This window comes from Taeniopygia guttata, chromosome 8, assembly GCF_048771995.1.
Source record: "Taeniopygia guttata chromosome 8, bTaeGut7.mat, whole genome shotgun sequence".
Lineage (NCBI taxonomy): Eukaryota > Metazoa > Chordata > Aves > Passeriformes > Estrildidae > Taeniopygia > Taeniopygia guttata.
Window position 1 is genome coordinate 8,690,302 of NC_133033.1, and position 24,570 is coordinate 8,714,871.

The following is a 24,570-nucleotide window of genomic DNA, read 5'->3' on the forward strand; positions in this document are numbered from 1 at the left end:
GACTGAGTACATTTGAGGCTTCAAAACTCTTCAGCAGAGCCCCAGGACACAGAGTATGTCCAGCACACTGTGGATGCACAGCATAGTAGCTCCCTCCAAGGGTGCCAGGTGCTGGCACAAGTGGCTCGAGTGCTTCCAGAGGAGCCCTGAGATCCTGAAGACTGAATGAAATAAAGCCAGTGGCCTGAGCAATAGTGTCAGGAAAATCGAGTTTGGGTGCATCTAGCTCCATCACTTTCTAGCTCAGCGTCTGCCCAGGGGTGGCTTGGGACAGCTCATCCTGCTGGGAAGTGAGAAAATAGCCCAGACTCTTCCCAACAGCTTTTTCACAATCCTACGGGCAGTATCTAAACTGGAGAGCTTGAAATATTTTCTGACAGACTTTTGTAAGTCACAGAGGGGTTTTTTTGGTTTTTTTTTTTGTTTTTTTTGTTTTTTTTTTTTAAGGACAGACCCCTTGTGGGACCGGCGATGAAGAAATTCTTTTGGAGTTTCCCTCAACACGGAGTGCAAGTCTGCAGAAGCAAGGATGCCAGATAGCGCTGTTGGAAGCCGCGGCACTTTGCACAGCACAGGCACACCCGTGCTCGGCCAGTGCCAAGCGAACTCCGCCGGGCACAGCCTGCGATATTTATTGTTTCCTTTTCCCACACAGCCGCTTGGCAGGAAACGCAGAAGAGCCGGGTACCTTTGGGACTGCCCTCCATGCTGCCTTGATCCTCCAAGGGGGCTGAAAAATTCCTGCGAGATCAAACCCTCTCGGGGCGAAGGGAAAAACCCATAAACCTTATCAGACAGAGACCACCCAGCACAGGGAGGAGCGAGCTGCCATCCAGCAGCTTCTGCTGCCGAACCTCCCCCTGCCTGCCCGCGCTGCGCTGCCTGAGCCGCTTAAATCCCTGTCGGGCTGGGAATCCCGCCCGGGTTTTGGCTCGCTCTCCCACGGCCGGCTGCCCTTGGCCGGGCGGGGCGGAGCGGGGGCGGCGGGGCGGCTCGGGGTGCCGGTGCTGCAGCCGCCGGTGCCGCTGCCGGTGCCGCTGCCGGTGCCGGTGCTGCAGCCGGTGCCGGTGCCGCGCCATGCGGGTGCCGCTGCCCGCCCTGCTGGGCGGCTCGGCCCTGCTGCTGCTGCTGCTGCGATGGCGGCGGCGCCGGGCGCTCTGGAGGAAGGTGGCGGAGGCGCAGGAGCGGCAGGAGCTCAGCCTGGTGCGGATGGAGGCGGCGGCGCGGCGCTTTCGGGAGCAGGTGAGCGCCGGCAGCGCGGCCCCCGCTCCATCCCCACCCGGGCACCCCCTGCCCAGCGCTTATCCCGGTGATCCCTGCGAGGGGCGGCCGCTCGCCAGCCTGTCAGGTGCTGTCCGGCTCCTTACACGGACCCACGGGCATTTAGCCTTGTTATTTCTAACTCCATGTGTGTGTACCCCTCAGCTGTGGCAGGGATGGGGAGGAACGCCGGGAGATAAGCCCGTGCCGTTATCCCGGTAACAGCGGCAGCGAGGAGGGGAAATCCCTGGGTGAAAGCTCCCTGTCGCCGTGGTGGGAGGCTCAGGCTGGTTGAGGAGGCAGCAGGAAGAGGCGATAAGGGGATGTGTTATCAGCAGAGGCCAAAGTGCAGCCGCAGCTGCAGGGGTAGGGCAGGGATGGGATGGTGCCCGCGGTCCCGGCAGGGAACAAAGTCGCTCAAGTTCAGAGTCCAGCTCGGATGCGTGTGGTACATTTTTCACGATGTTTGGTAGGTGGTGAAGAAGCATCTGCTGACCCAAAAATGACCGGCCATGGGGCTCCCTATTTTTGCACTTCCATGTGCAAATATCTTATAGTGCCAGGAGAACTGGCTCTGGTTCTGTTTTCATTCCTTGATGGAACCATTTGTCTAACCATGACACCCACTCACGCTGTAATTCAGCAAGAGCATTGCACTAAGCTGTTTCCCCAGGCCTGGCTGTGACCTGCCTGAACAAGGCTGTGTGAATGTCTTGGTGTGACTGGTTTGAACAGGAAGAAAGACTGAGAAAGCCAGGGTTAATACTGGCCCCGAGGGTTTCACACTGTGGTCACAGGTGTCAGGTAGAGCAGGATGTGGGCTTGAGGCAGATACCACCTTCAGTGACTAAATGGCAGATATTTTTTGGGTGAGTTTTTTGGGACCAGGAGAAAGGAAGAACCCATCAGCTGAAGTAAAAGTGTGACATTGCCTGTTCAACCTTTCCCGCAGCATCCTTCCCTGAAGATGGCCTCCATCCTCTCCCTGCCTCTGCCAGAGCTCTCCAAGAAGCTCCGAGATGGATCCCTGCCTCTGGACCACGTCTTCTATGCCTATGTGGGCAAGGTGAGGAGCGAGGGCAGGGCAGCATCTCACCCATGGTGGGGCTGGCTGGTTTTGGGAGGAGCACAACACAAGGTTCAAACCTGGCTCAAATGCTGCTGAGCTGTCACTGCTCACTGGTTAGTGGTTTTCTGTGAGTGGTTAGAGAGCTGGGCATCTGGCTGCCTTAGCTCTCAGCTTGGTTTGGAGAAAAACGGAGCAGCAAACAGCATCTGCAGAGCCCATGCCTCCTCCTGGGAGAGCCCACACCTTCCCTAGGGCAGGTATACCTGCAGGGAAGTGGCAGAGTGCTGCTGTTGTCTCCCCTCCATCTCCAAAGGGGTTGTTAAACCTCAAAAAGTCACTTTTCCTGTTAATTCTCTACTTCTGCCCTGATGTTGTGATCACTTCCTGGGTTCCCTCTTAGGGACTATCATTTATGCCACCCCAGAAGCTCCAACAAGAGAACAGTCTGTGGTATTATCTGAGCTGAGTGCCTCCTTTTAGCACACACAAGCTGGTACTATGGCCCCACTGTGTCTGTCTTGGAGTTTGGCTTGAAAAGTAGCAGGAAAAGCTGCCCTGATACCAGCGGTGCAGATGGGGAGGAGGAAAAGGGGGAAGAGGCAGGTGTCCTTTGCAGAACAGTGTCATTGTGCAGCGCCATGGGCTGTGACTCCCCTGTGAGCTTGTCCTGCTTTCCCCAAGGCCCTCCAAATTGCCACAGAAACCAACTGCATCACGGAGTTTCTGCAGGAAAGCGAGACCCAGCTCCGCAAAGCCAAGCTGATGGAGAAGCAGGGTCTGCTCTATGGCGTGCCTGTCAGCATCAAGGACTCCATCGACTGCCAGGTACCTCCAGCACAATCCTGGAATCCCTGTGGGTTGAAGTTTGAGGAGGGGGGAGCTTTGACCTTAGCACCTGGCTTGACTTTGTGATGGCTGATGTGGAATGGGCTGCCTGGACAGGGGAGGGGCTCTGTCTCTCATGTGAGCCAACAGAAGAGTGTGGTCAGATTTGCCATCAGCACACCTTCAAACGTGTGTGTGATGGGTGAATTGCTGGAGGTGCATTTATGCACTTAAATGTGTAGATAATAGTATGGGGGCAGGGAGAATTGTAGTCCTCCAACTGGAAACCTCATTGTCCTCTGTTCCCAGGGTCATGATTCCACGTTGGGCTTCATAAAAAACCTCAATAAGCCTGCAGCAGAGGACAGTGTGGTGGTGCAGGTGCTGAAGAGACAGGGGGCAATTCCATTTGTCAAAACCAATGTCCCCCAGTCCCTCATCAGGTAGGTGGGATCTCCATTCCCTCAGCATAGCAGCTGTGCTCTCTCCCTACTCTCAAGGGAGGGTTTCTATCTGGTCTCACTATTCTCATTTCCCACTTCTTTTTATATAACAACACCTGGTCTCCATTTTTTGTGTCTATAAATTTCAGTTTAAAAAGTAAACACATTTACACTAAGGATAAAAATTACTCTAGTTCCATATGAAATCAAGAAGCAGAAGAGGAGGAGGAGAGGAGAGAAACTGTTTTTATCTTTTTAAAAATTAACCTCTCAGAGATGGCTCTATTAACTCTAAAATGCAAATACATATTCATGGAAGGGGAAGCTAGTTAAGGTAATTATTAAGGTAAGGCCTTAAATTATTCTGCCCCCAAACCTCCTGTTCTATCTGGCAAGACTACTCTTGGTGTCATTGATAGGTGGTGTGCTCAGGTGTGCTCTGCTGGACAGCCACCATTCTAGTGTCCCTGTGTCCTGCCGAGTGAGCTCTGACAAAGCTCCTCTGTGGGTGACCATTGCCCAAGCCCTGTGAAATGCCTTCCTTAAGGCGATGTGGTAATGACTGGCCACAGTTCAAAAAAGCCACACAAAGAAATTGCCCCAAACTTTGCACCACTTTCTGGGGAACGCCAGTGTCAAATATTTCTGCAGTTGGCATTTGGCCTGTGCCCAAGCAGGGACTCAGCTTTGGGTGACCTGTGGCACTGGCTACCTGAACAGGAAGACTTTCCAGGAGGGTTGATGTATTTGTGCTGCCAGAGGTTCTCTCTGGGATAGGTTTAATGTCAGTGAAATAATTTGTCAGTGAATTCAGGTCCTGGGATCACCAGGAAAAGGCTCATAGTCTTCATGACCACAGTAAACTATGTCAGTGTAACAACTAGTGTGTTACCTGATTGCCTTCTTTTAGTGGTGACTGGGCCCTACAACAGCAGATACCCGAATTCCTCATTTGCAATATGTCTCTCTCTCTTCAGCTATGACTGCAAGAACTTAATCTTTGGTCAGACCCGTAACCCTCTGATGTTCACCAGAACCCCTGGAGGCTCCTCTGGTGGAGAAGGCGCACTTGTAGGAGGTGGTGGGTCCATCTTGGGCATTGGGACAGATGTAGGAGGGAGCCTGCGTTTTCCTGCTGCCTTCTGTGGGATCTGTGCAATCAAACCCACAGGGAAGAGACTCAGGTACTGTGAGAAATGCAGCAGCATCTCTGGGTGACACCCACGCTACCAACCACTGTGCTGGGATGCTCCTACTCCTGTGGGCAAGGGGAACTTGGGAAGAACTGGAAAGAGCTCGTTTATCCCTCCTGCCTGGGCAATATCTGAGGCCTATATGGAGGGAAGCATTGGTTCCCCCAGAATGGAGGTGGGGAAGCCTCTTTCTTCATCTGCTTGCTGAGGGGATGGTTCTTCCTGACTGACATGGCCTAAATCACTCAGGCTTAGACTTTGTCTCTTGAGCTTTCTCTTGGCCCTTCCTTCAGCCAACGTTCACATTTGCAATTTCAATTAATACTTGCTACTGCTTAAAGCCTTTCCCTTCAATGAAAAATACTCAGCTGCTGTATTTTTTGCGTCTCTTTTCTTTACAGCAAAAGAGGAGTAATGGCTGGAGTCGTTGGGCAGAAGGCAGGTAGGAATTGATGCCTGTGAGAAGGACCCTCAGCTGGTTATGGAGATCTTTCTCCATCACATTTAGGGAGAAGCAGGTTCCCTTTCAGGGATTATTTTTATTACATGAGCTGAGAGGAGTTGTTTGTGTAGCATAAACCACAATGCAACCTGTTACCCACAGGGTGTGGCCTTGTCTGTCACTGCTTCATGAGGGTGGGATTAGCAGCCAAATGTCTGATGTTGTCCTCGTGTTGTGATTGACAAAGCTTTTTGTTTATTTTTTTAGTCATGAAATGGAGATGTCAGGGTGCACATTAATGGGTGGCAAGTCAGTCCATAATGATGGACCTGTGGGTGGGAAGACACTTGTGGGCATCCCCTGCCCAATTCTTAAAGAGGAACTGTTTTCAATGCGACATTAAGACAAAACAATGCCAAGAGGACCTGGTTGTGCAGAACATGCCCTTGAAATACCCTCAGCCATGAATGCTCTCTTGTGGTCTCTTCCAGTGGCTGCAGCAGTGGGACCACTGGCAAAAGACGTGGAGAGCCTGGTGCTGTGCCTGCGGGCGCTCCTGTGCGAGGACATGTTCAGCCTGGACACCACAGTGCCACCCCTCCCCTTCAATGAAGAGGTACAGAGCCTCCAAGGGGCCAGAGATCCCTGGGGAGAGCTGCAGGCTGAAAGCACCTGATCCACGTGTGGGCACCTGGGCAGAGCCAAGTGCTGCTTTCCAAACTCGCCCCATGGCGTGGGTGTGCTGCTGGCTCCCTGGCACCCTTCCAGCCACATCTCCCTGTCCCTGCAGGTGTATTCCAGCACAAAACCCCTCCGCATAGGCTACTACGAGACCGATTTCTTCACCATGCCCAGCCCTGCCATGAGACGCGCCGTCCGCGAGACCAAGGAGCTCTTGGAGGAGGCTGGCCACACGGTAGGGCCTTGGGGCTGCTTGGACAGGAGGACAAGCCCATCCTGTGTCTTTTGACTCAGCAGTTGTTGCTCAAAGGGAAAACATTGTTTTCAGGGAAGGATGGAGGTTTTCCTGTGGGCTTGTCAGGAAATCCTCGGCCCGCTTCAAGCCCTCGGTGGCTTCTCCCAGACAGTGCCTGTGCCACTGATACCCTCCTCCATTGTCCCTCCAGCTGGTGCCCTTTGAACTCACAAATGTGGACTACGTGATCTTTAACTACTGCGTCAGGGGAATGTTCGCAGATGGAGGCAGCTCCTTTGTCAGGAAATTGTAAGTGTGGCCTGGAATGGTTTGGTGGGATTGGTGCCTGTCTATAAAAATCCTCCCTAGGGTCTGGCTGGACTCAGGATACAGGTAGCAAATATAGTGGATGGAGGTAGTGGCTGGTGGGCACTGGGGGGATGCTTAAATGATTCAGCTGTACCTTGGTTCTCTTTGGGATTGTTGCCAGCCTTGGAAGGAGTCTGGGAGCTGATATTCTGTAAATGCTGTGAGAATCAAGTGTTGTCCAGCAGAATACAGCAAACCTCTTTTTGCCAGTGGGATATGCTGTTCAGAGGGGTTGGCCTGGGAAAAGCTGATCTGCTGTGATTGCTTCCTACCACTGCTCAGCTAAATCCCCCCTCTCCCTTTCAGCAAAGGGGAGATGGAGAAAGGCGGCATTGGGCTGTTCTTCTGGCTGACAAAGGCACCACACTGGCTGAAAACTCTCCTCTCCTGGATTTCCAAACCTTTCGTAAGGTCCATTTCTTTCTAGTGTAGACAGAGTTAAGCTGTATGTGAATAACTTGTCTCCCTTTGCAGTAAGGCTGTCTCATAGAGAAGCCTCTGGGCATTGTTATCTGGCTGTCAGATAACATCTCCAAACTGGAGTGATGCTATTTCTGTTCCTTTTCTCCCCACTCTGGGGAAAATCCACAAGTCCAGCCTGAACACTGAGGAAAGAGCTTCTATTTGTGACTGAGCTGTCTCAGAGGACAGAGCTGGGATTCATTTGTTTTTTTTTTTCACTTTCTCCTGCTTAGGTGCCTCGATTTTCAAGTATCATAAGAAGTCTGAAAGAAAAGTGAGTAAATCTGAGGCTGAGCAAATGTGTGAGGATTTGTTTTGCAGCAGTGTTTGCTACATTACTGATACTGCTGCAGCTGCATGTGTCTGAAAGAATGCAAGGCAGAAAATGCAAGTGTGGGAGCAAAGAGAGCAATTTGTGTCAACACCATAACCCTGCTGGGTTTGGAAAACAGTTTGGAAATTGAGGGTGGGAATGAGAGCAGGGTCATAGCCTTTTGCTTTGGAAGAGGATGAAGCTTGTGGGAATGAAATACGGTGTTGGCTTTAGCACTGGTTAATGCATCCATCATCCCAAGAGGTAGGGATGCCATAAGGCAGAAAGAAGGTGTGAAAGAAGCCTTTCATTGGGTTTGCTTCCTTTTACAGCACAGTGGATGAAGTCTGGAGCCTTCATCATGAAATCGAGGTAAAGTATTACAGTTTGGGGTTTAATGCTTTTTGTTTGATTTCTCTCTGGGAAGAGGCAGATTTAGCACTCACCAAGGATAGGAGATGATCAAGTCTCTGGGGATGTAAGATGGGAACACATCGCTCCTCAACAGATCTCACTTGGATGTGCAAGTTCTCAACACATTTAAACACATAGGCAAGTTCATGATGCCAAATCACACCTGAATTTTTGACACCTGCACATAAAAATCTAGGTCATCAGACCTGCCTTTATTTCCTTTCTGGTTTTCCAAAAACAAAAACCTATGTCTCAAGTCACCACGTGCCTGTGCACTCAGCCCACCTCCAGTTTACCAGGGAGAGGGTGCTTTGTGAGCTGGGAGGAATACTGTCCAGGCAGCAAAGCATTGCTGGATTTTAGCAGGATCAGGCCTGATGTAGCCTGTTTGCTGCTCCCAGAGAAGAGCCAAGAGCCCAGCTGAATGCCCAAGGAGAGGCTCAGCCGGCAGCTGTGGGACAGTACATCCACCCCACTGACCACCAGCACATTTCCTCCTCAGGACTTTTGCCACCAGTTCGTTTCGCAGTGGCAGAAGCTGAACCTGGATGTGATGCTGTGCCCCATGCTGGGCCCGGCTCTCGGCATCGGCTACCCCGCCAAGCTCTCAGGTAGGGCACTGACAGGGGACCTTGGCTGTGGCGCTGTGCCAGTATCCATCAGCAGATCCCTGCTTCCCTCACGTCCCCAGGGTGCTGGCCAGCAGCAGGAAGAGCTCAGCTCTTGGGACAGCTGCAGCCCAGCCCACGGGGTGCACCTGGAACAACCCCCAGTGCAGTAGGAGCCAAGGGGCCAATTTCCATCCCTCAGCCCCTGAGCTCCCAGTGCGAGTGCCCCGTTAGCTGGAATCCTGCATACACAGAGGGGTGAAGGCTTTCCCCGTGCTGGCTGGCACTGCAAGCTCCCCCTCTCCCCCAGTGGCAGTCAGCTACACCATGCTCTACAACGCCTTGGACTTCCCTGCTGGCGTCGTCCCCGTCACGCTGGTGACGGATGAGGACGAGGAGCAGCTCAAGGACTACAAGGGATACTACCAGGACTGGTGGGACCGCACCCTGGCGAAGGTGAGCGGTGCCAGGTTCTCCAGGGGCACGAGCTCCCCCTTCCCTTCCTCTGGACACCCCCAAGCCTCTCCCCCTCTCTGTGCCCCAGGCTTTTCGCGGCAGTGTGGGGATGCCCGTGGCCGTGCAGTGCGTGGCCTTGCCCTGGCAGGAGGAGCTGTGCCTGCGCTTCATGAAGGAGGTGGAGACCCTCAGCCTGAAGAAGAACAGTTTCTTCTGAGCCTGCTCAGCTGGAGCAGGATCCCAGCCAACAGCAGCGTGGGCCATCCTTTGGTGTGACCCACAGACTCTTGTTCCCCTCAGTGAGGATGCAGTGGTGACTGGGCTGGCTGCTGGATTTGGGAGCAAGGCGAGCTCTGATGTGGTGGAGCTCCTCAAATCATTGTCCCAACACAGTACTTTTTATTATCTGAGTTATGTCTGTTATTTCAAGTCTGTGTTTGTGTGTGGGGTTGGGGTGGATTTTAATCACACCAGAGAAATACAAGAATGTCAACTTTCTCTTACAAATGGGGAAACTGGGGCATGGGCACTGGTTTTGTCTGAGATGCTCAGACTACTACTTGGAGTGCTGTAGGAACAGGGATGTTCCCCTCTGTTCTCACCTCCCTGGGGATAAAATCTGGCGTTTTCCCTAGCACAGACTAGCAGTCAGAAGGGAAAACTGAGCCTCCATGCAGACTCTGGCAAGCAGAGATGGAGCTGGCCCACTTCCCACAGGGCTGCTGGCACCCTGCACAGCATGAAGGAGAAATAGTGGAATTGCAGAACAGTTTGTGTTGGAAGGGCCCTTAGAGATATCTCTTTCCAATCCCCTTCCACAGGCAGGGACACCTTCCACTAGAACAGGTTGATCAGAGCCTCACCCATCCAGGTCTTGAACACTGCCAGCAACGAGGCATCCCCAGCTTCTCTGGGCAGCCTGTGCCAGGGCCTCACCACCCCCAGGGAAAGAATATCTTATATCTCACCTGAATCCACCCCCTTTCAGTTTGAAGCCTGTATTGAGCAGCATGCCAAGGTCAGATGGACAGCAGACAGCCTGTCCTGCACAGCTTCTCTTCCCATTTGGCCCATGCCAGGTTTTCCAGCAGGATTTTCCAGCCACTGGCAGCCCCTATTGCAGCACTGGCTGCTCCCAGCAGGTTTCCAAGGGTGTTCCAAAAGGAATACCACAATGCAAAACTGTTTTCCCAATGTGGGAGTGCCAAATGCAGATTGTAAAAAAGCTCTGGCAGGATGAATGTTTGGGGTTTTAATATATTGTTGTAGTTTAAACCATGCAAAAGCATGGAGCGTTTTCAAGGGCTTGGGGTAGTGTTTATCACAGCCAAAGAGAAAACAGCCCCCAGGAACACCCCCAGTTCTTATCAGCAGGCTTAGGAGGGAGGGAGCTCCAGGCATCCCATGACTGAATGCAATGTAAGCCAAGCCCTGAAGAGCCTGGGTGGGGTTAGAGGTGCTTTCTTCCCACACAAAAAATGCTGGATATTTTTGTTTTAAAATTCAAGCCTGGAGGACTTGTCCCAGGAAAGGCAGTGCCACCTGCACCCCTGCTCTCAGAGCCAAGCACCACGTCACTGCTGGTTTGACCACTCTCTCCGTGGCGTGGAGGTGGGCAGGGTGCAGAAGTCCAAACCATGGAGCCACCAGTGAACCCAAACCTGTGATTATTCCTCACTGGAAGCCCTGAGGGAAGACCTCCAGCAAGCCATGCCCATGACCATGGGACAGAGCACCAGGTGAGGCTGGAGCTGCTGGGTGGCTTTGGGGACTTGAGGCTGCCACAGGGGCCAGCTGGAGGCTGCTCCCAGCCCAGCCTGGGCAGCAAGGGGTCGGTGTGAGTGGCAGCACTGAAGCACTGAAGGCTGGGCTGGGGCAGTGAAGCCCAGTCAGTGGGGAGAGGTTGGTGACATCCCCACTGAGCTGTTTGGCTCATTTTGCTGCCTGCCCTGTCCAAACAGGGAGGATCCTCCTCGGTTTTCCTGTCAGCAGTTTCTCTGCAAGGTCTTGTGTCTTCCTCAAGCTTCCTCCCCTGCTGCCACAGCAATAATCCCACAGGACATGTAACAGGCAAGGAAGTAACATGATATAGCAGCACAACCACTGGCTTCAGTTCCCAAATGAGACCCCTCCACCAGAGAGCAATGGTTACTCTGGACACTCTCCCCTTGCAAGCTGTGCTACTCTGCTGACTGGAGCAGAGCCAGCATCTCTCCAGGAGTAGGAGGGTTGCCGTGCCTCTTGACAATGAGCTCTCAGAGGCATCCCCTGTCCCTTCCCTGTGGGCTTGCAGGTGCTTGAGAACTGAGAGAAGCTTAATTTTTTCAGCCTTTCCTTTTCACACTAAGCCACAGAACAGTCCTGGGCAGGGGAGCAGCCATGGTCCAGCTCATTTGCATTCTGCTGTCTGGAGGCTGGGTTAGAAACAGGAGAGCAGACTCTGGATCCATCAGAGGTGATTTCCCAAAAGTGCTTGCCCTCTGATTCAGGTTGCCAAAATGCTTTTCAAAGGGACTTTTCTTGAAAATGATACAGAGCAGTCACTCCTTGAAGGCACCTTCAGAGAGTTCATTCCACACTGCATTTCCAGAGCCACTGTTGCACCTTCATTCACTTGATTCTCCTGAGCTCCCATCTCTCCACAGGGACACTTTGGTTCTCTACACGAGGATCCCCAGGACAAGCAGAATTAAGTTTTCCCAGGCTCACGGGGCTGCAGGTGATGCTGCCTGAGGGATGGGGAATGATGGCTGAGCACTGCTTGCTAAGGGGCTTAAGTGTTCATTAATTACCACACATGGACATAGCAGCGCCAGCCCAGGGCTGGGCTTTGCTGGCATTCAGCTCTGTGTGAAGCCAGGTACAGCCACAGCCACTGGCTGAGGGAGACACAGCCTTGGGGACACCCCTGCCTTGGGGACACCCCTGCCTTGGGGACACCCCCCAGGCTGAGTAAGCTGAGCACTTTGCTTTGCAGCCTGACCCACAGTGCTGCTCCAGCAGCCAGACCCTTTCAAAGTCCAGGCTCTGCAAAGTCCAGGCTCTGCAAAGTCCATTCCTGGGCTTTGTTAAAGCAGATCTGCTTCAGAGCTGATCCTGCACAGTGGGCAAGAGCAGGGCCTGCATTCATCAGCCCTCTGAGGAGTAGGTGGGAGAGCCAGGTGTCTGCAGCTGGGCTTAAGAGACAGAAGTCATGACCCAAGAGCAACTGTGGCATGTCCTGGATCCATCCTGGGGAGACCTTCGTGCCCTCTGGGCTCTGCTCTGCACTCAGCTGCAGCTGTGATGCTTCTGAAATGGCTGGGAAGGAGGCAGGTCCAGCAGAAGATGGATGAGAGAAGGAGGTCTTGGCATCTGGCCCTGGAGAGAATGGAGAAGGCGGCTTGCAGGCTGAAACAAGGTATGTGCTTAAACGGGGTATGTGCAAGGAAGGGATTATAATTTGGATAACCAAAGAAATGGGGGAGATCAGATCAATCCCTCTGGGAATGGTGGCTGGGGCGTGGGTATGTTTTGGAGCATCACCAACCCAAGGTTTTGTGACGGTCATGACCTTCCATTGCCTCAAAAGACAGTGTAAATTAAGTATTTCTCAATACAGACCCATTGAAGAAATCCTAAGGATGAAAGAAAAATAGGAGCTGGGAACCTTTCCAGTCAGGTCACCACCCCAGACCTCCCACGCCCATTCTCCTCATCCATCCCTACTGCCAAGCTTTTCCTCTCCCATCCTCTTTCCTCTGCCCCTCCACAGGGATCTGTCTGCCCCATCATCCTCAAAGTACAAGGGGTTCCACATCCTTCCAACACCTGCACATCAGCGACCAAAAGCCATTTCCTCCTGCCCATGCCCAGGTAAAGAAGCACTTGGATTTTAGGAGGTCAGGCCTTTAGAATTGTCTTAAACCTGAAGAAATACCTCCTGCTATTCTTTTCTTGGAAGGGAGGTTGCAAACAGCTCACATGTTTGGGTTTTGTGGTTTTTTTTCCCCTTGTTAATGTAAAACTTTAGCTGGTTGAACTGCTATTAAGTGAGTTAGAGTTAGAAAGGGAGTAAAGGCCTGTAAGACAGCAAACAGAGACAGGTCTGACCACTCTTACAGGTTCATGCAACTCTCCAGTCAAGGTGCAGCTTTCTGCCTGTTTTGGTTCTGGTTTTACGAACTAAGACTCAACAAATTCCCCATCTGCAAATTCCCCACTCCAGCACACACAGTGCTCTGTGGGAGGTCTGCGTGTCTACAGGGCATATAGCCTAGAATTTTCCACTCAAGGTGATTGCTGGGCAGATGTTAGAATTGAGTATTTGCAGCCTTAACCAACCTTTTCTGTGTTTTTCTTCCCTCTGTAGCCAGTTCTCCACCCTTTGCAGAACCCAGGCACCCAGACCTCACAAATCCTCTCGCTGACAGTGGTGGAGCTGGAAGAGAAGCTGAAGGAGGTGTCCCTGTCCCCAGAAAGTGTCCTCTACTCCTACATGGACAAGGTGAATGATACCTCCAGCATGGCAGAGATGCTGCAGGGCTCTCCTGCAGTGGGACTTTCAAGTTAAAATCAGCGCATTTGCTGAGAGAAGCAGCAATGCTGGGAATTAATTTTTTTGGTACTGTTATGTCTGAAGGCTGGCTTACAGGCAAATAAGCAGGACAGAATCCAGGGCAGAAAAAAAATCTCAGAAATAAACATATAATGTTTATAGGTGAGATCTCAGTAATGCTGAAGTTTTGAGAAGGTTGAAAATTCAGCTTGAAAACTCAGTATGTAATGTCTCCTTCCATGCATCCATCTGTCTTGCTGCTCTTCTCTGTTCTGGAGAGGCTTTGGAGATGAATCAAGAGGTGAACTGTATGACAGAGTTCATTCATGGATGTGAGGATCAGCTCCAGAAACAGAAGAAGCAAAAGGAGAAGGGGCTGCTCTGTGGCATTCCCATCAGCATCAAGGACCACATTAACTGCAAGGTTCATCCCCAGTTCCTCTGCCTTTTGCTGTGGGTCTGGGAACAAGCCAGGATGTTCCATTCGCATCAGGACTGGCTAAGAGTTCCCTCACAGAAGAATGTTCTGTATCCAATATTGTGGGACCAGCAAACCAGCCCTTCTTATGATTAAAATTTTGGTTTCTGCAGAAACTTGTAACCTGTTCTGATCTGGTTTTCCCTGGGATAGTCAGGTCCTATTCTGCCTCTGAGAAAAGTTAGGTGGGAGCTTTGCCACAAGAGGCATGACAAATTAGGTCTGGTTTTGTCCCAGCTCCAAACAGCATCTCTCCTGCACTAAAAAAAGCTTTGTTTCCCATCCCCAAGGGCCACATCTCCTCTGGAGGGATGGTGAAATTTCTGGGCCAAGTGAAGGAAGAAGACAGCATCATTGTCCAGGTTCTAAAGCACCATGGGGGAATCCCCTTTGTGAAAACCAACATCCCACAGACCATGATGAAGACCATGTTTGCCTTCATGGAAACACCGTGACACGTGCCTCTTGCTGTCCAAGCTAATCAAGCATGTTAATTGCCTCCTTACTTTGATCTAAAATTATTTCTCTTTTATTTGATGCCTCTTCCTTCTTAAATTCAGCTGTCTCAACAAATCTACTTCATACCAATTCTCCCTTAATTCCACACCCATCCCTGCACTGTGCTCTATGCCCTGCATTTATGATTTGCAGAGGCAGAAGTACCTCACTCACCTGCTGATCTTTCTCTCCCCAGCTACAACTGCAGCAACCTCATCTTTGGGCAGACCTTGAACCCCCTCAACCCCCAGAAGAGCCCCGGGGGTTCCTTGGGAGGGGAGGCAGCTCTGGTGGCAGGGGGAGGCTCCATCCTTTGCAAGGGCTTGGATGTGGTTGGCAGCATCCTCCTGCCCTGCAGCTTCTGCGGGGTCTGCAGCCTCAAACCCACAGGCAGCAGGATCAGGTACATCCCAGCTCCTGTCCTCTTCTTCTACCCACTGTGAGGCTGCAAGGTGTCCCCCACAGTGCATCAAACTGTAGTAGTGCCCGTAGTTTCCTCCAGGGTTAAGTTAGCATGGAACTTGCTCCGTTAATAACACACGATGATGTCAATCTGTATCACAACAAAGATTTATTCAGTTTGTAATAGCTCTGGCCAAGAAGCTGAAAGCAAATCCTACAGGATGATCTCCTTTTCAGATGTTTTCCAGCCCTTGCTTTGCTTGTAAGAGCTTTCTGTTTATCAGAGGCAGTTTGGTCATAGATAAGGAGTTAGTTGCAGCAGGGAAAGAGATTAATAAATACTGTCCCTAGCATCTCCCAGACCATGTAAGTTTTCTTCACAGCCTAGGAAGTGTCGTGTCTTTGCAGGAACTTTTGCCGTCCTAGATTTGGTTGAGGGCAAATGGGAAGTTTGCAACTCAGCATGGTGACTTGCCCTACAGCCTGCTTCTAATCTGCTTCTCCCATTATGTTCCCAGCACACAGGGAGTCATTGGTGCTCTCACAGGAATGCAATCAGGTAAGTCCATCATGACATGTTACTACATCAAACCTTTGCCTCTTACATCTCCCAACTCTGAAATGCCAGCAAGTGTGCTTGCTGTGCCCTGTGCCTCATGGCCAGGCAAAGCAGTGCCCAATTAAAACAGCCTCGTGTTATGGCATTCTGCACCATTTGTTCTGTTCTGTGTGGTGGCCAGTGCTGGCTGAACCTCAGCAGGATGGAATCAGTGCAATGATGGAATGGAATCAGGCAGTGCAATGCGCAGCAGGAGAGGTGTGAGATGTGCCAAAGGCCTGGGATGTCTCACTGGAGATGCTGCCAGGAGACTCTGGCAGCCTCAGCTGCTGCCAGGCAGCATTGGTGGGAAGGCTGCAGCCCTCTCTCCTCGGGACTGCAGAGGTCATCAGGCTCGTTAGGCTGCCTCTGCTTTGAGACTGACAGATCATTCCTGCTGGACCTCCTTGCTCATTACACTAATTCCCCACTTCTTCTCCCTGACCTGAAAGTGCCCCATGCTGGAGCCCCAGCAGCAGCTCTGTGCCAGCACAGCCCGCCTGGCTGCAGGGACAGGCCCTCCGTGCTCGCAGGGACAAGCTGGGGCCATGGCAAGGGATGTGCCAGCCTGGCCCTGTGCACGAAGGCTCTGCTCTGCCAGGAGATGCTCCAGCTGCACCCCACCGTGCCCCCCATCCCCTTCCATCAGCAGGTAAGGCTCAGAGGCTCTCCCATGTCTCCACCTGCCCAGCAACAAAGAACAATCTCTGGAAATTCCTAACCCGTTTCACATCCAAGATAGCAAAGCAGCCAGGGAAGCACACCCCTTTGTGGACAGAGCACACCCAGCATGAGTGACCCCGAGAAGCAGCCACACAGCAGGGCAGGCAGGCAGGAGGTGCTGTGGGAGAGACCACAGCAAGGACCACTGCTGCAGACCTGTGTTCTGCACAGTGCTGCTTTCCACCAGCCCTGCTCCTCTCATCATTCCCCCAGCCCAGGAGAGCTCAGTTGGTGCCTCCCCGAGCCTCTGAGCTCCTGTTCTCAGAGGTTTACACCAGCTCAAAGCCTCTTTGCACCAGGTATTTCAAAGGAGATGTTTTCTTCCAGCATGAAAATGAGTTGTCCACCACATGAGGAAGCTCCTCCAGGGTGCAGGGCATACGGTGGTTTTCCATGCCTGTGGTTTCCTGGGGTTGTTACCCTACTCCTAACAAAGTCTGCCTAAATCACTTTCCATCTCCACTTTTGTTCTCTGTAAAAGAGAAAGGTAAATGCAGCAGCTTGTTTTCTAAACTGGAGTGATCTTGCTTGTATTTCTGGCCTAGCGGATATGATAATCATGCTCAGATATCTCCACATCGCCCCCAGCACTGTTGTTTCCATTGTGCTTGGTGTTCCCATAATATCAAATTCAAAACACTTTCAGTGATTCCCTCAGCTGCTAAACACAGCTTGTAGATTTCTTAGTGGGTAAGTGGGAAGGAGGTTGGAGCAGTTGACCCTCCAGGGACTTATGTTAGCCTACATTTTTCTGTGGTTCCACCAGTGGAAATTTATATATGGTAGCTGTTCCAATGATGCAAAATAAATTGAAGAAAATTTAAAATTGGTGGTTTGAAGTTTCTAAGAATTCTTCCCTAAGAATGTGGAGGAGTGGAGCCTCTGCCAGGTCCCAGTATGTATTAATGCCTTGCATAGGGCTAATGGGAAAAGACAGCAAGCAGATGAAAATGAGGCCTTGCTTGCTGTCCTAGAGCAGCAAAGGAAGGTGTAAGTTTCCCACCACTTCCCACTGACTTCTGGTGACCACTGATGAGGCAGGGGGGCTCACACAGGGCTCTCTGAGTCATTCACCTTTGCTGCCTTTGGACAGGGATGGTTTCCTTGCAGCTTGTTCCCTTTGCCCAACAAAGATTGACTACGTGGTGGATGAGCTGTTCACCAGAGGGATCTTCTCGGATGGGGCAACCCACCTGGGGGACTGCTTGTGAGTAAAACCCCATTGCTGTGAGTAAAACCCCATTGCTGTGTGGGCTGTGAAACCTGCAACAGTGAGGCCAGTGGCTGCATGCAGAGCATGCAAGCTGAATAATGAGCAGCAGAGGAGCAGTTTCTGGCAGGGTGGCTCTAGCACGAGCAGCAGGCACTCACACACACAGCTAACATGCTGGCTGCCCACCCAGCCACTCTCCCACCTCAGCAAGCCCAGGGCTGTGCGTGGCCCCCCAGAACTTTTATGGCCCTGAATGACACAGGCAGTGAAGTACTGATTTATCTGTCACTTTTGCCATGAACATTTATACCTCAGCATTTAGTGCTCAGTGTTTTCTGTTGAAACAGGCAGATTTTTTCTTCTAGCAACTCCCCTCCAAGACAAACCCTGCCTTGGGAGCAGCGCTGTTGTTCCTATTGCTCTGTGACTTGTCTATAGGTTTTTGTCCTGACTTTTTCACTCTCTGCTCTTCCAGCAAAGGAGACATCGTGGATCCCAACCTGAAATCCCAGTACAATACTGACAGGCTTCCTGCTCTGGTGAAAAGGATCTTGGCTATCATTTTGAAACCCACAGTAAGTGTGTGGATGTGTCTCACCTGTATTATAGGAGATCTGCAAGGTGGGGAGGTTTCCTTGTGCAGGGAGGTAAATTGTACCACCCAGGAATGCTTGGCTGCTTCATGTTAATTGCCTGATGGGCTTCAAAATGAAATACATTTGGTTTTTAAACCTAAGCTAAACTTATCAAGTGAGTCTGACAGCCTTTTGTGGGAGTTTTGCATGGGGTGGTTGAAATATGATCCTTTCTCAGAAAAGCTGTGAGCATGCAGCCCTTCCAGCAATGAGCTCCAGGAGAATGGATATCACTAGTGAGGATCTAAACAGCATTCCCACATCCAGAAGATGATTTCCAGGACTAGTAGTGTGCTCTAGAGCCTTATTTGTATGAGTTGTAAAATGATTAAATGTGTAAATTATTGTGGGAGTAAACCCTGTTCACTGGAACTGTCCTGTCCTTCAGAGCCACTTCTGCTAGGACAAGACAGATGCCCAAAATGTAGTCACAGGGTAGCCAGATATTCCAGCTGCATTGTTGGTGACGAATCCCAAGGTTTTCCCTTTCCTCCAAAAGTACCCACGAATTGCTCAGGATCTCAGTGCTCTCTGTGGAGTGGGGTAAGACACACTGGGGTATCTCTGGAGAAAGGGGCTGTGCCTGGCTGTGCCCACCCACTCATGCAGGTAGATGCCAGCTGGCTGTGGCACAGGCTGAGCCAGGTGTGTGTGTGCTGCCTCTGCAAAACCTGGGCTCAGCACTGCCTTATCCAGGGCTTCTCAACCAGAGGGTGTTTTAAGAGCTTAAGGATCCTCAGAGTGACAGGGCTAGGAAGACTCCCTGGAGATCAGCACAGGCAGATAAGGGCTGTTTTCGTTATCTGGGTGTTACCCAGAGCATCACTTGCCAAGTTAATGCAGAAGCCTCTGCCTGCACGTGCAGTGTGGTGTGAGGAGCATGCACCTCCAAAAGAGGCACAACTGGTAGCAAATTAATTTAGAATACTGATTTTTATCCAGGTGTTCTGGCACGCTCTAACAAAAGCTCTTTTGATGTACGTGTAAGCATGTGTGCACCAGGGGATCAGCTGGGTGGTACCATTGCTTGTTCCCAGAAGTTATGCAGTTACCTTAAAAATGGGCTGACTGTGCATTTTCTTAATTGTTTTCTGTTGCCACAGTCACAAAGCTCATTAATTCTGCCACCCTTCCAGATCTGCCAAAAACCTCTGGGATCAGCATGGAGCAGTGGCAGTAATGTGACTTTATTTTTCTTACTATACTGAGAGGTCCCCAAAGTTTCTAAGCAATTGCTTTGCACTCTGTGATGGACTTGGGGTTGGAAATTATTCACTATAGTTTGCCCTGCACTGCCTAAGCAAAAACAGCATAGGAACAGCCACTAAAGATGAGGCTTCACTTTGTCTTTTCTGTCTCTTGTTGTGAATTCTTCATTTCAGGTATTAAGTGTTACTGTCCTGACCTAAGGCCATGCTTGAACTATCAAGCAGAGACATTAGAAGTCAAAAATTTTGTATATGAACCCTGTGACTTAGGTAGCTTCCTTATGAACTCATTTGAGATCAGGAACCTCAGACAGGAAGCTTTTTCCTAGACAACTGCATCCACTGCTGCCACAAGCTGAGCAGGTTCCTCTTTTAAACCAGCTAAGTTTTATGCTTCAGTTTGGTTTTATTTACTGCCTCCTCTTATCTCTGCTCTGATGGTTGGAAACCATCTTGTTTCCTTTGCTCTTTACTCCCTTCCAGTTTATCCTTATTTTATTTTTGTCCTTGGGTTTAAATAGCACCTCTCCTCCCTGGTATTTTCCGCTGCCTCCGTCTATTTATAGAGAGTATCCTCTTTCAGCTGGTGTTTTGCAACGCTGCAGAGGCTGTTTTGGTGTCCTCCCACAAGCCAGGATCTGTGTTCCCTGGGATCTGTGTTCCCTGGGATCTGTGTTCCCTGGGACACTCTCACAATTCTCCCCGAGGAGAAGCATCCCCCCCACAGCCTGCACCAGCCTCTATCAGTGCCACTCACTCCATGCTCTGACAAATTCTAGGGCAGAGAACAAACTCCTAAAAATCTGCCTGGTCACTGGTATGAGTGCTTGAAAATGAAATGGGAATGGGGATTTTTTAAGGTGAAAACAGATTCCTCTCCCATTCCTGAAAAAAAAACCCACACAAAACCAAACCAAACAAATAAATATAGAAAAATCAAGACAAACCAACAAAACACAGCCACCACAACAAACAACAAAACAGAGCCACCACAAAAACAAACCAACCAAAACCAAACCAAAAAAAAAGCCAAAAAGAAAACATTTTAGAAGATTTGATGGCTTCAGATGTATTTTTAATTGTTGCAGTTCAGTGAAACCATATTCACGTGTTTTCATCTACTGCAAACAAGAGCTGATTCAAAACTTTTGGCTAGTGACCAGCATTTCTGTTAGGGAAAAAAAAAAATCAGGTTAGCTGGGTGACTGTATTTCCTGGAAACGCATCTCATTTGCTAAACTTTCAGCAGGAAGGATCTCAGACTGCAGGTGGAAATTGAGGTCAGACAAAAAGATAGCCCCAAGGCCAGGCCTTTTGTGAGAGAGCTTGTACAGAAAACTTGCTGTGAAAGGGTTGTGCAGGACAGGGGCTGGGCCATGGCACAGATGTGTCCCTGTAGCCAGAAAATGGCTGCAGGAACAACTGTGGTTCCATCTGGGTCCGTTTGCTAAAACAAAGTGGAACATCTCTTTGAGGATGGAGTCATTCATTGCCTGAGGTTCAGCAAAGCTGTGGTAAACCAGACTACAAATCTGGGTCTCTCTTGGAGCGGCAGTACAATCCTGAAGCTGTGCCTCCTGTGTTGTGGGGATGTCCTGGGACTTTCCCAAAATGTCTCTTGCTGCTTCCTTTCCTTTCCTATCATCAAGCAGAATGAAAGAAGATTTTGTAGAAGTATTTTGGCATCATGTTTTTTTAATACTTATACCAGAATAACTAAAGCTTTTAGGAAATGTGACTTTTTAGTCATCCAAACAAACTGCTGTTGCTCTCCATTCAATATAATTCTAAAACAAAGCTGTTCATGGAAAGAATTGGGTTAATACTCAAATAAATCAGTTCTGAAACACACACCTAGCATTAATGTCTAGGTCTGGGCAGCACATGGTATTCTGACAGGAAACCTAAAAATGGAAGAACAAGCTCCCTTGACCCTTTCAAAGCACCGTTCAGATTTTATCTTCAGTAATGTTTTTGTGGTATCCAGGAAGGATTTCTCCCTCCTTTTTCTCTGTGTCAGCATTGATCTGCCGCTGCTGTCCAACAGACACATCTGTCATCTTCTGTGCCTTGCCTTCCAGGTTTACCACACTGAGTTCAGAGGCAGCTAAGGCTGGATGTGATCCTTTGTCCTGTGCTGGGGCCAGCCTCCAACCACAGCTACGCTGGGAAGCTCTTTGGTAATGTCCCCTGAGGAGCCTCTGCACGCACCCACGGTGCTGTTTGTGGGCAGAGCTGCAGCAGGACACTTGAGTCCCGTGGGCATTCCCCAAACCATGCACGGTGCTGGCTCTTCCCTCTGGGAGAAAGCAAAGGAGAGGCCTCTGGGTGGGTCTTCTCACACCCCCTCATCTGAGCTGAAGAAGCTTGGATAATTCTGGGGCAGCACTAATTGGTCCCTCTGTCCCAATTGTTTTTGGTGAGTTTTCCCTGTTTTTCTGCTGTAGAAAGCCCCAGAGCTGCTCCTGCAGCAGAGAATGGCAGCAAGGACAGCTGTGGTAGATTTTGGTACAGGACCAGGCTCTTTTGGATGCAGCTGTCTCACATTTGCCAAGACTCCGAAGACAGGAGGAAGGCTCAGTGTATGTGATATGCAGAAAAAGGCCCTTTTTAATAGCTTCCAGCAAACAGTCAGGGTCCTCCATCCCTCTAGCAATGACATTTTGGGATCCAAAATCTACACAGTGATGTTACATAACTGGACATCAGGAATATCTTGAAAAGGTAGCTGGGATTTTCCCCCAGGGATAGAGGCAGACTCTGAATTGGTCCTTCACAGAGCACATCTAATCTCCACACGAGTGACAGGTGAAGGCACAGGTCACTCTGCTCTCTGTCACTCAAACCTCTCCATCAAAAGCCCCTTTGAGGCAGCACGTTTTCAGGGCCTCCTCTGGACCAGCCAACTCCAGTCTGCAATTCCTGCAACTCAGGTTGCCATCTGAAGGTCACTGCTGGCCCAGCACATTAAATTTTGCCACTTTGCATGCTCTGTTCCAGCTGCAACCTCCTGCACCAGTCTGTACAATGTGCTGAACTTCCCCGCTGGGGCGGTGCCGGTCAGCAGGGCCACGAGAGCCGACCAAGAACTGAAGCACCACCGAGGACACCCCTGGGACAAGAGGCTGAGAGAAGTCAGCAGGAAAAGAGCTCAAATCTTAGAACCAGCAGAGTGGCACCTCTGGGACATGGTCCCAAGGCTTGTCTACATCTCCAGTGAGGGTGTAGACGAGCTAGATGTTGTTTAGCAGCGCAGTTTGTGGCGCAGCGGGGCTGGTGTTTGTCAGCCTGGCAGCTGTGCCCTTGCTCACCTTCCTCTGCCCTCCCTCCCTGCAGTGTCCCGTGCCTGCCCCGGTGCCCTGACTCAGCAGTGTCCCCAACTTTGGCAGTGTCAGGAGCCCTGGGGCTGCCCCTGGCCCTGCAGTGTGTGGCCATGCCTGCGCTTCCTGAAGGAGGTGGAGGCTCTTGCCCGTGGCTTGAGGAGAAACTGTGGGAATCCAGGACTTCCCTGTGTCTGCCCTGGCAGGTCTGGGACCCTGGCAGGGGGTCAGGAACCCCCCTGGACAGAGCCCCCAGAGACACTGGCTGTGATCTCTGTCCATGGAAAAGAGTTTTCAATCTTACAGGATGAATTACAAGCTCTGAGTGTTTGATATGAGTAATAATTAAGTGTGGCACGGGTGCAAAAGTAAAATTTTAGGATTCTAGATTAGGGGTCCAAAGGGGACAAGATGGAGGAATTGGGTGTGTCTTGTCCTTTTTCTCCTTCTTCATGCCCTCCATGTTTCACTGTGGTGTTGGCATTTTTCTGTTGGTTTAGGCTGGGACACACTGTTCAACGTAGGTGACAGATATTGGCACGTTATTGTAAATATAGCACAGGTAGTTTCTGGTATATAATGTTTGTAACATCCCACTGAGGGCAGAGCCCCACACGCTGCCCTGCAGGACAGAGCTGCGGCAGGGCAGCAGAACATGTGAGAGATAAACAGAATAAACAACCTTGAAACAGCACAGACCAATTATGCCTTCTTCTTTGGCAATGGGGCAGAAAGACAGAGACTTTCTACAATCTCAGAATCATCAATACCACAGATTCCGACAAGAAACGTGTGATTTCTGGGAGCCAGCCTCCAGTGTGATGGCTTTTCACTCCCTGCCCTTCACTCCAGCCACCTTTTACTTAATATGAAGCAAAGTAGGTGGTGAGTTGAAAACTCTGAACTAATGTTTTAATAAAGTAGCACTAAATTCTGTTTAAAAATAGCAAAAATCTCATCTCTGTCTAAATTGTCCTTCATGGTTAGAGTTAAATTGAGTCAAAAAACAAAAGAAAGGAGTTAATGCTGGACTAAAGGGATCCAATAATAACAGTTTAATATTATTTGTTGTATGGTGTGAGACCAAAGGGCTTTTTATCGCAATATTTTACTTCCAACAATGGGCAGGAGCAGATGTTTGTGGGAGAGTATAACCTGGTAAGTACAGGATTCCCTCTCTGGCTGTGCCATTGTTTGGGCAAGAGACTTTTTGGCAAAGACTTTCAGGCAGCCTATGGGTTTAAATAGCTGCCGAGAGAGCTCTCCTCCAGAAACTTGTCCCCTTATTGACTAGACCTCCACACCATGCAGCACTTTAGCTGTGCAGAGTGTCCTGCAAAGCTTAATGTTCTCTTTTTAACCAAAAGCTGAGAGAAATATTAACTGGTCTGTCATCACTCCTGTTCCTCATTATTTCTTCCAGAAAAGCAATGGGAAAAGATGGGAATTTATTGCCTACAACTCTTCAGGGAAAATGAGAAAGCATTTCTGTGGCTACACTTAGGCCACTCCACTGTTTGGTGCTTCCAGCAGCACCGTGGCAATCGTGCGCTGTTTCTTGACCCATCCTTCACTCTCAAGGTGGAAGAATTGGCTGGAGGACAAAGGGGAATGATGAAGGAGATGCTTTGAATAAGCAAGTGTGTGTTGAAATAAGGCACGATCATTAGCAATGATCATCAGGGTGACTCCTTCTCCAAGCCTGCCAGAACAGAGAAGGGGTGACACTGCCCTTGATATTCATCTGCCTCCCTGGGGCTGTGCAGGGATGCTGCAGTCATCCAGCTGCCTCCCGTGGCCAGCAGCAGGTCTGAGTCACACAGGGAGTGTGACAGTCACACAGCCTGAGTCACCACCCTGACCCATGGAGCCAGGAGAAGCTCCAAGCACACCCTGCTCCACGGAGGTGCTCTGCCTCTGCAGGATTGCTGCTGGGGGCACCAGCCACGGAGCCCCAGCCTGGGGGGTGACTGTGACCCTCTCAGGCCAGGAGCAAAGGGTCTTTAGCTGTCCTCTCAAAGGGAAGACGGGAGCTCTCCATTAAATAAGAAATCTGCCCAGGTAGCATCCCTGGCTAGACCTGAGTATGCACAGACCTTGTTTTGCAAGGAAAGGTCTGTGTCCTTCACTCCTGTATCCCTCCATATCTTTGCAAGGCTGAACCAAGTGAAAAAGTCCTGCTTCTAAA

The 24,570-nt window shown here is 50.5% G+C and overlaps 2 protein-coding genes across 3 annotated transcripts; both read left to right on the forward strand.

The window, feature by feature from the left end:
- The first annotated feature begins 642 nt into the window (after positions 1–642).
- On the forward strand, positions 643–9,180 carry LOC100230788 (fatty-acid amide hydrolase 1). Of its 2 annotated transcripts, XM_002195861.6 has the most exons (15): positions 661–1,242; positions 2,213–2,326; positions 3,011–3,154; positions 3,464–3,597; positions 4,575–4,781; positions 5,192–5,232; positions 5,724–5,848; positions 6,023–6,148; positions 6,360–6,457; positions 6,824–6,923; positions 7,213–7,253; positions 7,625–7,664; positions 8,209–8,317; positions 8,625–8,770; positions 8,859–9,180. In XM_002195861.6, exons 1-15 carry the CDS (start codon positions 1,078–1,080, stop codon positions 8,985–8,987), a joined length of 1,719 nt encoding a protein of 572 aa, XP_002195897.2. In that variant the 5' UTR covers positions 661–1,077; the 3' UTR covers positions 8,988–9,180. The 2 variants fall into 2 exon arrangements, with proteins under 2 accessions (XP_072789148.1, XP_002195897.2); XM_072933047.1 differs by lacking the exon at positions 8,859–9,180 and having other exon boundaries at positions 643–1,242; positions 8,517–8,625.
- Positions 9,181–9,307: 127 nt separating this feature from the next.
- LOC100230849 (vitamin D3 hydroxylase-associated protein-like) lies at positions 9,308–22,737 on the forward strand. The gene is given in 17 exon segments (XM_072932965.1): positions 9,308–12,036; positions 12,039–12,170; positions 13,126–13,256; positions 13,588–13,731; positions 14,076–14,215; positions 14,480–14,722; positions 15,204–15,244; positions 15,794–15,844; positions 15,847–15,935; positions 16,274–16,334; positions 16,337–16,405; positions 17,117–17,213; positions 17,695–17,888; positions 21,159–21,242; positions 22,063–22,200; positions 22,452–22,494; positions 22,496–22,737. Coding segments are annotated over 17 exon segments (1,950 nt in total). The 5' UTR covers positions 9,308–11,963; the 3' UTR covers positions 22,716–22,737.
- Positions 22,738–24,570: the final 1,833 nt, after the last annotated feature.